This window comes from Glycine soja, chromosome 7 (genome assembly GCF_004193775.1).
Source record: "Glycine soja cultivar W05 chromosome 7, ASM419377v2, whole genome shotgun sequence".
In the NCBI taxonomy this organism is placed as follows: Eukaryota; Viridiplantae; Streptophyta; class Magnoliopsida; order Fabales; family Fabaceae; genus Glycine; species Glycine soja.
This window is the reverse complement of record NC_041008.1, coordinates 8,286,154-8,302,594: the sequence shown is the minus strand read 5'-3', so window position 1 is coordinate 8,302,594 and position 16,441 is coordinate 8,286,154. Positions and strand designations below refer to the sequence as shown.

The 16,441-nt window shown below is 24.8% G+C and overlaps 1 protein-coding gene across 1 annotated transcript; it reads right to left on the bottom strand.

The window, feature by feature from the left end:
* Window positions 1-512: 512 nt before the first annotated feature.
* LOC114418576 (probable sulfate transporter 3.5) lies at window positions 513-6,480 on the bottom strand. Its single transcript, XM_028383999.1, has 12 exons — window positions 5,710-6,480; window positions 4,867-5,074; window positions 4,175-4,346; window positions 3,424-3,489; window positions 2,957-3,070; window positions 2,736-2,852; window positions 2,523-2,649; window positions 1,605-1,891; window positions 1,321-1,508; window positions 1,152-1,225; window positions 942-1,018; window positions 513-833 (listed from the first exon to the last, which is right to left on the bottom strand). Exons 1-12 carry the CDS (start codon window positions 6,065-6,067, stop codon window positions 663-665), a joined length of 1,959 nt encoding a protein of 652 aa, XP_028239800.1. The 5' UTR covers window positions 6,068-6,480; the 3' UTR covers window positions 513-662.
* Between the last annotated feature and the right edge of the window lie 9,961 nt (window positions 6,481-16,441).

Below are 16,441 nucleotides of genomic sequence, written 5' to 3'. Positions count from 1 at the left end.
AGATATATTTAGATTCCCTTTTGCTATTTGTTATGGAATAAGATGAAATAGCCTTTGAGAAGAAGAAAAAATGCAAATTCATCATAAAGACCACAATAATTGGATGTAAAATCCAATATTGTTTTTTTAAAAGAAATTTTCTTCTCTGGACTTTAGGGAACCATTTAAATTATTTTGGAAGCTGAAAACAAATATATTTTAGAAAACCATGTGATCTCTCGGTTACAAGTGGTTGGTTCTAAATTACTGTTGACCAACATATTTATTATGAACAATATCAATGTTTTTAAAGTTTTTACTGTATCACATTGTAATAGTTGTAATGTTATTTCTTTAAAAAAATTAAGTTGTAATGTTATTGGAACCTCAATTGTAATTTAAAACTGTATTACTATCATATATATAAAAATCGATCTATTTTATTTTTGTTATTGATGATATCAGTGTTGGCTTAGTTAAATTAATCAGCAACCTTTTAGTTATGCTATGAGTTGCTAGTTTTTGCTGTATGCTTCAAAAAATGGGAAAAGTCATTAATTTATTAGCGAATATTTTCTCAATTCCACAAATATATAGTTGTATAATAATACTATTCTATAATACAACATTGATTTGGGCAACCGAAAGGCTAATTAATTAACTACTTAGGCATGAATTTCTTCTTAAACCACCTCTTGAGCATTATTTGCAGCCTTTGATGAACGAAGTGTATATTGACTTGCCATCACTGCATCATCCAATATTAGATAAAACGACTCCTTCCCAATTTTCTCAACAAACTTGGATATTATAAGCTTCTCCATCACCTCCAGCCTTGGGTTTACGAACAAAACCTGCACAATAAGGGGTAATAAAAAAACAACATAAATCACTTAAACAGATTCATTTACATAAATCAATTTTGGAGGATCTACACTAACGACTTGAAATCCATGTGATACCTTAACTCCATTCTTTCCCAATATTTTAATTAACTCGTCCAATCCTTTAATAGCAGTTGTGTCAATGGCTGTCACTCCTGTAAAATAAAATCAAGGAAAACTTTATACACGACTACATTTAATAACCTATATTTTTTTTTTCATATAAACTTCATGATCCAAGAGAATTCTCAACATTGTTAACAAATTTTCTATCTTAATTTTAATTACCTGACAAATCAAGTATGATGTGCTCAACTACATCTCCAGTAGAGCTTTCCTCACTTCGAATATACCTCATAATCCTAATGCAAAATTTCAGAAAAATTTACAATGTTCAATTGCTTTGGGATGCATCTTGTTTGTTGTGGACTAACAAGTGTGAATATCCATAATTTACCTTTCTTTGACGTATATAGAATTTGCAAAGTAAACGGGAGAACCAAGTTGTACAACAAGAACTCCTGGGTATGTTGATACATTATATTGCTCCGTGTCTCTATATAAACCAATTTCAGGTAACTTTCCAAGCTTGCATGGCGCAGGTCTAGCCACATATAAAAGTGCTCTAAGAACGCCGAGACCAACCTTGATATTGCAAAAAGAATATTATAATCAATAAAAACTAATAAATTAACATTTATCAATAAATACAAAAAGAAGAAGAAAGAATTGAATACTCACAGACAGCATGAGACCAACGTCCATGCTTATAAAGATGACTCCAAGGAAGGCAGCCATGCAAATAACAAAGTCAAACTTGTCAACTTTGTAGAGATGGATGACTTCTTCGTAATGAATGAGCCCAAGCATGGCAGAAATAATAATAGCTGAGAGAGCAACAAGAGGGGTGAAGCCAAATAGTGGCGCCAAAAATTGTAGTGTGAGTGCCATTACTATTGCCTGTACCACGTTTGCCATAGCAGTCTTACACCCTGCATTGTAATTCACTGCGGTCTTGGAAAATGGTCCTACAAAACACAATTAGGGACCAAACATATCTTAGCATAGGTAACCCGAAAATATTCATTCAATATAACATACTTCTCTGTATTACTTATAAGATATTTTTCAAAAATTTATTTGTTCTATTTTATAAGTTTTTTTTTAAAATTTTTAGATATATTTTTTTTTATATTTTACTTGATTATTCTTTCTCTAAATATTAAAAAACAATTAAGTGGATAAAAAAATAAGAAAAAAATAATTTAAAAATAATAATACAATTAATTGATAAATTTAACATAATTAATTAAATTAATTATTTTTTAAGGAACATAAATTAGTTAAAAGATTCTTATAATTAGAAACCAAGAAAGTCCTACTATATATTAAAAGAGTATAATACTATTAAAGAAAGAGTCATATTAATAAGTGTGTTCAAGGTATTGATTAAAAATTGAAAGAGAAACTATATAAGTTATAAGAAAATGAAAAAATTATAAACAACATATTTTTTTGCCTTTCAATAATAACATTTTTACCTTAAATTTCATAACCAGTATGTTTTGATACACTAGTTAGTATTTGTGTTAAATAATAAAAAATTATTAGTAGTATTTTTCCTATTATTAATGGGATGGTTGTTCGTGCATAACATACCACTAGTCAAGTAACATGAAGTAAATGAACCGAACAAGTTCATAAGGCCGAAAGCGATCATTTCTTTGTTCCCATCATGGGGTGTATTGTCAGCAACAGCAAAGCTTCTTCCTATTGCTATTCCTTCCTAATAAAATAAGTTAATGAATAAATAAAAATTTAAAAAATATTATTGAATATGAAGATATTGGTTGAAACTAATTAGTTGCTTACCGCTAATGACAACACGCCTGTGACAAGACCAGCTTGCACAACTGCTCGTAAATATTTACCATTAAAGTTCAAATAGTGAATGGACAAGGGATTTAGTCCTTTATCTAGATGGCCCACCTATATAATTAATCAACTTCTTATATAAGAACAAAACGGAATTATGGTATATTATAAGATACTTAGAAAGTGAAAAAAAAAATTATTATATATATCTAACTCACAATTTGAATTCCATGATGTTGGCCCTTGACGACGTAGGTGAAAACGGCAGCAACTACTACAGTCACCATTGGAGCTATAGCCGGTACCCAAAAGAGTTTTGGATTCTTATTCCTCTGAAAGATTGTATCAAAAGGTGAAATCCATTACAATAATTAACTTTGATACACGTATTAATTAAAAATTTACCAACAGTATACATGGTGAAATTCTAAGTATATCTTTTGTGAAATATTGCTACATTCTCTTTGTTTAATGTGACTTTACTATTACTCTATTAGTATTCTTGCTATAATTATATTCATAGACTGTTGATATCGAAATTAATCCTTAAGGTCCAACAAGGTTGAGTGGCGCATTAAAATTCTTCTCACTCCACCTTTTCTTGTTCTTTATCAAAATCAATATAAATATATGGAAAAGCAAAAGTTGAAATGAGAATGACTATATCTTCCAATAGAGTACTCACCAGGTGCCTGGTAAATTGCAAGAAAGCAACAAAGATCACGCCAAGAATGGTAGGTTCCCACCTAATCTGTTAAATAAATAAAAAAGAGAAGCTCACCCACGTTATTTCCAAAATATATATAGAAATAACAATTTTCTTTTTCTAAAAAATCAATTATCATAAGATCTATTTTGATGAAACTAATGAAACAAGTGAAGATAAGAAAAAAAATTAAAAGGGAAAAATAGAATGAAAAATTAATCAAGTCTTTATACAAGAACAATGCATGTTAATGTATTCTATACCAATTGTTGTGTCCTAGGATCACTAGGCTTGATTAAATAAATAAGACACAATAAGTTTATTAAAAGGTTTTTGATTTTATTTTCTTTTTAAAATAATCAGTGCCCTTAGTAATTCAATTAATTACTTATGCATTATAATTAAATTAAAAGCGCCAGTCGTGAAGATAATATATATATATATATATATATATATATATATATATATATATATATATAATTATTAAAAAACAACTACTCCTATTAGAAATAATGGGCACATATGTGCGTGTGGGTAACTGAGATTGTGAAACTTGATCGATGCTTCTATTCAAAAGGCTACAATTGAATTGAGATAATTATCATTTTTTAGGGAAAACTATCCTTATATGTAATAATTTAATTTCGTATGACAACCTTTTACTATTTTCATCAATGAGGCCAAAAAAAAAAAAAAAAAAGGCACTAATTTTGATTTGTTCTATACCAACCTCTTGTCTATTGTTGACTATGCTCTTCACCACTGCCACCAAGTTCGTTTTGGTTGAAAAATGTTTCATGCCAAATACACCCTTTAGTTGTTGGAGGATGAGAATTACTGCTGTCCCTCCCATGAAGCCATTAATGGTAGAATGGGAAAAGAAGTCCACCAATATTCCCAGCCTGCAAAAAGTTTTCTCATTCTCATCACCCACCACACAAAAATAGAATGAAACTTATTCAGTTGCATTCATACTAGTAGTAGAGGTTTGAGTAATTTGTATAAAATTCTAGTTTCAGAATAAACTATTACTTGATCTCAAATCACATGTATGCTATGACCAAATTAGATGGTCTTTGATCATATGTTTATAGTCTTGATCAATCGTTACTTATGACACAACCAGGAATTTTAATTTACAGAAAAAATTGATAACATTCAATTACTTGTTAACCTACTAAAGTCGCCCTAATTATTAATGAAGAAATTTGAGTAACGTGGATGAGTTATTAGTCGTTGGACCCTAATAAATAATTTCTCTAGTTTCAGGCAACATGGTTATTGGATAGCCAGCTACGTACTTTTTCTTTGTTAGTTTTATTTTGCTTTCTTGGTGCCAAACACATCCCTAACCGATGGAATCAATTTTCATGGCCTGGCCCACATGAGAAGGTGGTTTAAGGTAAATGAATTTGTTCTTACCTAAAAAAACCCAAACAAGCCTGGAAAACACCGGTGATAAAGGTGGTAGTGAAAATCAAATGAAGATACAACGTTGGATCTTCTACTGGATCTACCACGGTTTGTATGGTTTGAGCAATAAGCAACGATGCTGCTGCTATCGTCCCCACTGCCATGTGCCTTGAACTCCCAAAAACAGCATAGATCAAAGGTGGGACAAAGCTGGAATCTGATATTGCAACCATCACAAAAAGTACTCATAACCTTAAAAATCGAATTACTATATAGCCACTTTTATATCACAAGAACTGTCAAAGGAAGTACATAAACTGTCTACGCACCCAGATAATGGATTGAATCAATCATAGACAAAAGAGATGATAAATGTTTTTGATCTTTTTGCAAGCCTTAGAGGCTTATTAACTTTTCTTTTGTTGATAAAATTCGCACCCATTCAATCCATGCACATGTGTGCACAAATTTACGAAGGATGAAGAAAATCAATTATTCTTAATTTTTTTATTATTTATTTCCACGTTTATTCTCTTTCGGAGGCAATTATGATCGGGTACCAAACAGAATTACCTTCGAAGATGGAGGATACAAAGCGAAGAAAATCAATGGTTTAAGGAGAAAGTGCGGAAATTAATATTGCGTTATGTTCGGACACACATTATAAATGTATAGTTAAACACACTCATTAAATGAAAAAAATGATGCCAAACACGTACCCAAGCACGCTAATTAAGTGCAAACAATCATGCAAAACGTGTAACCTGGTTAGAAATTTAATGAATAAAGGAAAGAAAAAGGAGAAAAAGACGATTGGAGTAATTAATTTGGATTTGAGATAATGATTCTTACAAAGGCCAATGAGGGGAGGAAGGTCAGCAAGTTTGGCATAGCTAATGCCTTGAGGGATGGCAAGGCTTGAGATGGTTAGTCCAGCGATCAAGTCAGAGCAAAAGAGGCGAAAATTGTAAGTGGGGAGCCACTCAAAGATTGGGATGAAGTATTGCACCCCTTTCATCACCCTCCCCATTGGCTTCTCCTCGTTCTTGAACTGCCTGAAGGGATCATCCGGAAACAATGTTTCCTTCAATGCCTCCTTCAATTTTGTCCCAAATCCTCTCTGGATCGAGAAATTCACCCGATGACGATGATCATCGTCGTCATCATCATTGTGATGATTATGAACCTCGGTGTTACTAATGGAACCCATTATTGTATGTGGTGACAATAATAATAACAATAAGTAGATATGTATGTGAACACACTACCAAAGAGAAGTTTAAGAAGAGCATATGAGAAAATAAATACCTAGTTATAAGATGGTACTTGTGTGTTTGTATTGGACGCGTGGTTGTAATGAGAGTATATATAGGCTTGAGTAGTGGCAACTATTTCGGGTTGACAGAACAGTGGATTTTAAGTCTAGAAATTGGAAGACCTTCAACGCATCTTCGGTGCTTTTGGGCATTTTTTATAAATAAAAAATAAAAAATAAAAAAATTTGCTATTTGAGATGATTTTGGATCAAAGTTTGACGCTGTCTGTTGCAAATAAGCATAACTGAACATTAATTTGCAGAGTACATAGTTCAGCAATGTGCTGTCTGTTACTGCATCCTTGCCATGAATACTTGACCTCCAACGTTTCTTATAAATCCTTTCCTTGCTTGTAATGTCTGTTAAGAAATTTTATCCACACACCAGAAATAGTACAATTTACATCAATATAATTTATGGTAAGTGAGCTGCATATATTACGTGCAATATCACGCCATTTATTTTAATTAAAAACCAAATATTCAAAAATATTAATCATCATCATATATTAAATTATAATTTTAATCTCTTTATAATTCTAAATAGGTGAATATATCTGATGTCTCTATCTTTAAATTAAGATATTTTTTTATTTTTCATAATAAATAATTTAGATCCTTCCATCCTTTGTTAGTGATGTGATACATATAGATGTTCTTGACATAATATTTATGTAACAAAGAGTTATATAAAATGAAAAATAAAAAATATTTTGATAAATATTAAACTCATCACATTTTATTTTATGTAAAGATAAGATGATAAATTATTATGAAATTTTTTTATTTAAATAATTTTATAAATACTATTTTGTATGTATTATTAGTTAAGAATTATTAATTTTTTTTTATTATAAAATTTATAAATTAAAAAATATAAATATTTTTAATTTTATTTTTTTATCATTTTATATATTATTATTTTGAATATTTTATATATTTTTATTTTTATTTTACCAATTTTATATTATATTTTATAAATTAATTATAATATACAAATCATTTATACTTTAATTATATAAATAAATATAATTAAACCGATTAATATTTCACTATACAAATTCTATAAATTTATTTTAATATGTAAATTATTTTTATTATAATTATATAAATTAAAAAATATTTAATTTTTAGGAAACTTAGATGCTAATATTTTTTCTTTAACTATAAAATATTATTTATTAAATAATTTTTGAATATCAATTATATAAATCAAGAAAACTACATAAATTAATATATAAATTATTTTTTATAACTTATAAAAAAGATGAAAATTTATTTTTATATATAAATAATAAAAATTTCTATTTTTTCTATAAAAATATGTTTTTAATTTTTTAGATTACTCAAATAATGTTTTAGTTTTATTTAACTTTTATAAATTACATAAAATAATTTTTAAAAATAATCTACATATTAGCCTATGTAATTTTTTAAAATTTATAATAAAACAAGAATAAAATTTTATAATATATTAAACACATGTAAAATTAAATATTAAACATATTTAAATATTAAATATTTTATTTCAGTGATTTATTTAAATATAATAAATATATTTTATTTAAATATTTAAATAACTCTTGACTAATCATACATATAAAATAGTGTTTATAAAATTAATTAAACATAATAAAAGTTTTAGTGATTTATTATTTTGTCTTTAAATAAAGATTCGTGAAGTCAATTCCTATTGGGACTTTTTTTTACTTTATTTAATTACTTGTCATATAAACACCATGTTAATAACCTACATAAATATTATATCTAGCAAAAGAAAAGAATTAAATTTCTTAATTTAGAAATAAGGGAGCCATAATTATAGATTATTAACAATTTTTTAAATTAAATTCATTTACAATAATGAAGTATATGCAGAAAGAATTTATAAAATAAATTAAAGTATAATTCACTTTATTTCAATTCTACACAAATATGTTCATTTAACATAAGAAATCTGAAAATTCACATAATTCTTGTGACATTTCTTTTCTGTCACAAGCATACATATTTTTTAATTTATTACACACTTAAATTATTAACATAACCATATATAAATTAATTAAGATCTATTTTTCAATATCATGGAACTTTTTTCTGAAAAATGAAATAAAGAATTCTTTTTTTGAGCACAAGAAATATTTCAGTGGAAATTAAAACACAAAATAATTGAAATAGAGGTTATTATAATTTTTGGATCCTTTTGTGTATAATTCTGCATAATCTCGAATGTTATTAATTTTGGTAAGCAAAACAAATGATACAATGAATGCAAAAAATTTTAGATTCATATTGTAAGTGAACCTATTTAATATATGAGTTAGATGTTTATTATTTTGATTGAAAGTGAATCTATTAATATAAATAAGAAAAAGATAATAATTAATTTGAAATAGAGGTTATTATAATTTTTGGATCATTTTGTGTATAATTCTGCATAATCTCAAATGTTATTAATTTTGGTAAGCAAAACAAATGATATAATGAATGTAAAAATTTCTAGATTCATATTGTAAGTGAACCTATTTAATAAATGAGTTAGATGTTTATTATTTTGATTGAAAGTGAATCTATTAATCTAAATAAGAAAAAGATAATAATTAATTTGAAATAGAGGTTATTATAATTTTTGGATCCTTTTGTGTATAATTCTGCATAATCTCGAATGTTATTAATTTTGGTAAGCAAAACAAATGATACAATGAATGTAAAAATTTCTAGATTCATATTGTAAGTGAACCTATTTAATAAATGAGTTAGATGTTTATTATTTTGATTGAAAGTGAATCTATTAATCTAAATAAGAAAAAGATAATAATTAATTTGAAAGAATCATTTATAATAAATAAGGTAAAATTAAGTGATTAATTATTCTTATTGTGTGCAATGTTACACACATTAGAAAACCTATATTTTATTACTAATACTAAACTTTATATTACCTTAAATATGAATGATAAAATAAATATCATTTATAATATTTATGAAGAAACTATGAAAATAAATTATTAAAATTAAGATGTATCATGTTTACTAATATAGTGTATCAAAACTTAAAATTTAAATATTAAATTTAAATTAATATTGATTAGGATTATGAAAATATTAAAATTAATTTTTAAAAAAGAAAAAATGTCTTCAAATTAGTTTAGTGTATCAATATTTAAAAATTTAAACAAAAATTTAAATTAAAGTTATGAAATAAGATTTGTCAGGAATAAAAATTTATAAAAAAATATAAATATTTCAAAAATAAACAAAATATAAATTGAAAGTGCAACAATTAAGAAACCAAATAACATAATGTTAGTCTTAATGATACTTATTAAGATACTTTAAGTAGAGTTTTGGGTTCAAAATTTTGTGAGTGGAGAAGTTACTCTAACATATTTATTTAAACACTCTTTTAGATTGGATAAAATTTATTAAAAAATTACAAAAAATTATTGATACAAGATCGATGTACAAAATTATATCATATTCAATAAACTAATCAATTTATCTGTGTAATGTACAAGTTGTTTTTTTTTTTCAATTATTGCCATTTTAATTAAATTTAAAAATCATTCCTAAATATAAAAACAATACGACATACTTAGGATATTAATTAAGAAATTAAAAGGAGAAATATTTTTCTAGAAATATGTAAAATTATATTATTTATGATTTTTTTACACTCTTTTTTATCTCTATAATAAATAGTTTTTTTAGTTTCTTAAGAAATGTCATAAGTATACTGATAAGAGATTGTTGCTTATGCTCTATGTCTTCCCCTCACCTTTTTGGAATGTTAATGCCTTCATATAAATTCTTTTGTGAAAATCGAGAATTGAGTATCAATAAAAAAAAGTGGGAAAAGTTATCTTTAGAACTTTTTTCTTTAATAATAAGATAAGAGATATTGGTTATTAATACTATGGAATTGAAATAAAATAAATAAATAAATATTCTTTATTTGCATGGATACTTGAAAAGTTACATGATTTATGTCAAAATTTAGGCAATATTTCCATGTAAATAAAGAAAGAAAATTTATATGCAAAACTTCTTCACTTTAATAATAAGATATAAAAGAGTACATTTAAAAGAGAGTTAGAGTGCATTCCAAAGTGTGTCATTTTTAATTCATGAGAGAGTGTATTTAAAAGAGGGTGCTAGAGAATGATAACATTTATCCCATGAAAAAAAAATATGGTTGAAAGAGAGGTAAGACTTCACTAAAAGTGATTAGATATGTTATTGGATGAATACACCTTTTGTTTCACTATAAAAAAAATTCTCCTGACATGATTGTCAATTTAATTTTTTAATGTGACATTAATCATTTTTCTTCACTTGTATTCCTAATAATATTAATGGTGAACAATAAAATCTATGAATATATTAATGATGATACAAGATTAATTTTGTAAAACTATTACTCTCTTTCATTTATTTTATTCTTTTTCCTTTATTTGTATAAAATACTCTAAGATGAAAATTATTTTAGGACAAAGAGAGTATTAGTTATTAATAGAATTAGTAAATATTTAAAACCTATCACATAGTAATTAATTGATAAAATTATAGAAGAAACTATATTACCATAATGAAGATGATGCTAATCCACAAAAATACTTTCATTATTTAAAAATAAGAATTTAAGAATGAAATTTTAAGAAATGATGATTCAATTAATGTACAAAATTAGTTAAATGTCTGTTCAATTTTAGTACTAAATTATATTGTGCAATTTTGATCACCATTCAATAAACCAACAACATGACAGTGCCACATAAGCATATGTGTTATAAGCCACACCATGTTAGGATTATGTTATTATTAAAGTGTCATGAATGACAATAATTTCTATTAAAAATTTGATGATAGTTTTTCGGCGAACCAACATTAATTAACTTAAAAAATAAAGGAACCAAATGTGTAATAGAAAATTTTGGAAAATCAAAATTTTACAATTACTAAAATACAAGAATCAAAAGTGAATGTAATCCCTCCTTCTTCTTATTATTAGTCAATTATATAGTTAAATTTTTAAGTTAATTATATAGTTAAATTTAAATATTTGAAATTCAAAATTTTCTTTACAAGTTTAGTTAATTTTAACATATAAAAAAAATCTTTGATGTACAAATAATATTTTCTAGTTTTTTTTAAAGGATCATTTTTCTAGCTAAATTGATAAGTAAATATTTTACTAATTTTAGAATAATCAAAGAGTAAAAATACACATCTATATAACTATGTATTATTTCGAAGAATTTTATTATTTATGGGAGATGAATTTGCCCCACTCTAATGCGTCGCTTGAATTGTCTTGAGATCGAATTTGGCTTTTAATTAATTACTAATTTAGCTACTAGTCTTTTTAATGTGGCGAATGGCGCAGTTTTTTTTTATTAAAATATTCTACTCTATATATTTATTATTTTTAAGCTATTTCATTATGTTGTGTTTCTTCGTCGATACGTACACGTATATTGATTTATGGTATCTCTGGATTGATTGTGAAAGATAATAATGTAATAATTATATAGTCAACTTTTAAGCTTGATGTAATGTTTAAATATAATCTAACAAATGAGCTATTATTAGCATTTTTGTTGGCAAATATGAAAGGCATGGGGAACTTTAATTCCCTATGTCATTTCCTGTAAAATAAAAAATAAAAAATTCCCTATGCCATTTAAAAGATTTTAAAATAACCTTATATTACAGTTTAAATTACATATTATAAATATAAAATATGATTTATACATTCAAAATATTTATTTATTATGCTTTTTAATTACAATATAATTTATATATTTGAAAATATTTATTTATTATGAAATTTACTAAAATAAAAATATATTTATCAAATGCAATGACTTTTCTATAATTTTCTTTAATTTATTTTAATAACTTTACAGTTAAACTAATAAACACTTTTTGTTAATTTGATAAAAATTTATTTAAATATTTAATTAACTTATTTAGACCCATCACAGTTTAAATCTTTCATTAGAGGAGATATATAAATTTAGTTTCTAACAATTTATTAAATAGAATTGTCTTTCAAGTAAAATTCGTTTGAGAAAAAAATATCATATTTATTAGTCTTTCATTTTCAACTTGAGTATTTGATGTGGGTAGATATTCATAAATAGATACAATTAATTAGTCATATTAATTATAAGCATAAATTAACTTAGTGTTATAAAAAGACTAAATTTTTGTTATGCACACATGTAGGGATAGAAATGGACAAAATCAGGTAGAATCTATTTAAGTTTGACATAACTCACTTTATATTTCTATATTCCAAGCCAAAATTGATATTCGTCACAAGTCTATATTTTAGGTATTTGGGCCGGACTTTTATACAACCTTAACCTGATTTCCTAACTAACTTAAAAGTCTATTTCGTATTAAAAAATGTAAAAATTTATTGTACAATAATAAAATTATTATGTATTAAAATATTAGAGTGTGAAATAATGGCTTATTTGTTATTTCTATGTTATCTAAAATTGAATGGTTTGTATTTCTATTACTTTTTTTTCCTTAACAAAGTCAAGGATTTTCATTAAAAAAATTAAGATAATTTTAAATTATAAGATGTAAAAAAAATTTACCTACAAATATTACATGTGTCTGAATACCAAATTCTTTTAATCCCATCAAAAGAAAAGAACTCTTATTCATGTTAACTATTTATACTTATAGAAATTAACATATTTCAAATATTAAAATGATTCAAATTATTATGTCACTACAATAATTTGTAATTTAATTAAAATAATTATAATATTGTATATCATATTAATAATTATTTTTATTAAAAATATTATTCCTAAATATGTCAGCCTATCAGATTGAATAATATTTTTTAAGATATATTTAACTTAGAAAGGTTTTTCAAAAAACTTTGAGTATGTCCATTTTATTAAATGAGTTAAGTCAATTTATGCCTTAAATGGGTTGGATCATAAACTTTTGACAGAAGATCTAACTTTTCACCCTTGCTCACAATGGCAAATTCACGGTGGTGGGTGTGGGGACAATTGTTCCACAAGAATTTTCTTTTACATGGATATAGATAATAATATTTATTTTATACCCCATAAAAAGTTAATTTTTCCCTCAAAATATTTTTTCTTTAATGAATGTAAAAAATATAAGAGAGAATAAATTTGTATTAATTCTATCAGTTTACCTTTCTAAATTTTTATAGCATTGGGAATGAAAAAACTATATAATATTTTTAAAATATGAAAATGTGTGAAAAAATTATAATTTATGAGAATATAGGTATTTTAAATTTTTTTTGCCTACATAATAATGTGTATTTTATTTTTTTTCTTTGAAAATATTATTAATTTTTTTATTCCTACTAAAAAACTTTCTGAATCCGCTCATATATTTGATTGTTACCATTAGAACTTATAATTGATCTAACACTTAAAAATTAGTGAAAATGGGTCCAAATTAAATATTTTTTTATTTGACTTACAGAATCAAAAGTTATTGAACTAAAAAACTTGGACAGAAAGTATAACCAATCAACTTTCCTTTCACTATCATCTTTTAGTGGAAATTTCTGCCGTGACATGTGTGAGGTTATTCAGTATAAGTATCAGCTATTTGAAAAACAAAAGAATTCAGTTAAATGGTCTATTGATAAATTAGTTAAATTGCGTTATATAAGTATTTTCTACATCTATGGTAACAATTAATATAGAGAATCTAATTTTTGTAGTCAACAACTGTTGAGATAAAAAATTAGTTTTTTTGTTAGGTGATAATAATTATGACGATGATTATGATGACAACGGTTGTAATAATGATAATTATTGTGACGACGATTATAATATAAATTCTTTAAAATATTTGATATTTTTTATTTGTTAGATCTGATAAAGATTTACTAAATTAAAAATCAAATATTTTAAAATTTATGTTAACATCGTTACCACAATTAACACTATCACGATGACTTATGATAACTATGATGATAATTTTAATGTAAATTAAATTTTTAAAATATTTAATTTTTTATTTGATAAATCTTATGAAGATTTTATGATTAAATAAAATTTAAAATATTTTAATTTATTTTTTATTTTAATCTAATAATTAATATTAGTCATTATTATTCTCACCTAAAGATTATGATTCTCTTAAGATATATCTATCCTATATATATATATATGAATTTGGTTACACAATTGTTTATTACTATTGAGTACACTATTATTATTATTTTCCTTTTCATCTTATTTTGTTCCATCTACCTATGGTATCCGCCCTAAAATAGAAAATATTGTGTGGTCCTAACCCAATTCCTTTTTTAATAGTATGAGACTGTTTTGGACGAAACTTTTACGAGTCGTTGTCAACTTGCATGATACAGTTTCTTTTTAATAATTTTATAAATTTAAAACAACTGTGTCATGTTATTCGTGACACTTTCATACTGTCTGATTTCGTGCATAGTTCTCTTCTGGATCCTTGATCTCTTCTTGTACAAGTTCTAGATACCCCCAGTAATCAATATATTTCTTATTTGCTGAAAATAAAATAAAAAAGATTGTCTAATTTCGTACGATATAATGATATATATTCATTTTTCAATCTAAAAATTTATTAGTGTGGCGGCTTAGGATGTAAAAAGTTAAAAGTAAATATTCATTGATAATGTAAAGAGATGTATTTAAGAAGAAAAAAAAGTAAAGTATATATAATAAATTTATTAATTTATATATGATAATATTTTAAAATTTAAATTAAAAATGATAAATATTAATTAATATTTTAAGGATTGGTTAAAAAATTAAAAGAATTTTTTTATTAAAATATGTGAAATTATGTTATTTATGTTTTTTTTATGATTTTTATAATAATTTTTTTAAAAAAAATTAATGTTTTAAAGATACTTTCTTAATAAGATTCACTTTTTTTTTTGTAAATTTTAAAAATAATTTAGTCTCGATATTGACAAACACTAAATTTTTGCATGCACACCATAAAGAAGCAAACATGGCTTTTGTCCATAAAGTTGAACGAATGAGAATTTAAGGTGATCTAGATATATGTGATGATCATCGCATCAAGGAAAGTAGAAATGTAATGCCTTCCCCAGACATATATATTAATCATTTTACAGCTTTAGTTGGGCCGGTAAACATAAAGAGGTGGGACTCTTCTAAGGATGGTGCTACAATGTTGTTCCTTAAGGAATGAGAATGACATGAGAATAACGGTGAAAATGAAAATTATATCTATTTTTTTAAAGAAAAATATTTTAATTTAGTAGAGGAATTTTCATTAAATAATTTTATTGATATTTAAAAATAAGACCTAAAATTTATTTTTAATTATGAGTATTTTTAGTCAAACAAATAAGTTTATAATTTTTAATTTAATAGAGAATTATTTTAATACTTAATACAAATCACAATTAAAATTTCAATAAATATGTCTATTTGAATTATAATAAGATTTTAATTTATAAAATAATAAAATAACTTTTGATAAAAATATTTTCAATTTAATAATTAGTTTGTAAGTAATTTTGATAATAATAAAAAATAGGGATTAAAAAAGTAAAAGATTTAAAAATGAGTAATAAAATATACAAACATGAATTTATAAAATTTAGAGAATTAAATACACACGAATGATCGATGAGAACCTTTGTCAATTTCAATGGTTGAAGAATTAAGTGATTGTGTATAACGCCAATAATTTTATTTATAGATTTATAACGCTAACAGATGAATTACATGATTTCGAAACGTATAAAAAATATTTTTACATACAATGATATAATATTGGTAACTGTTTTGGCATAACTTATTCACCACTGCACTAAATAATACTTCAATTTGTTGAAAAAATAATCTACTCTTGAACACTTTTTAATTTCACATGCATGAAGGAAATCATCAAAATGAACAATTTTAATCAAAATAATTTCTTTCGATTCGATTGCATAATCAAGTTTTTCAATTTTTTTTGTTATTATGCTTATTTTTCAAGAAAATACATCAAAGAGAGGTAATAATATATGATTTGAGTGAACTTAATTTTAAAGAAGATAGTGTGAAAACGAACTGATCTAAAGACAAAATATATATTCAATTGATAGACCAATTGGATTGTTGCTAAAGAGAGGAACATAGCTTAATTGGGAAGATGGGGTGCAGAGGAAGAGTTTAAAATACCAAATAAGCCTCCCTGAGTTGCGAATATTGAAGGAAGATTTGATGGAAGTGTCAACATATCTAA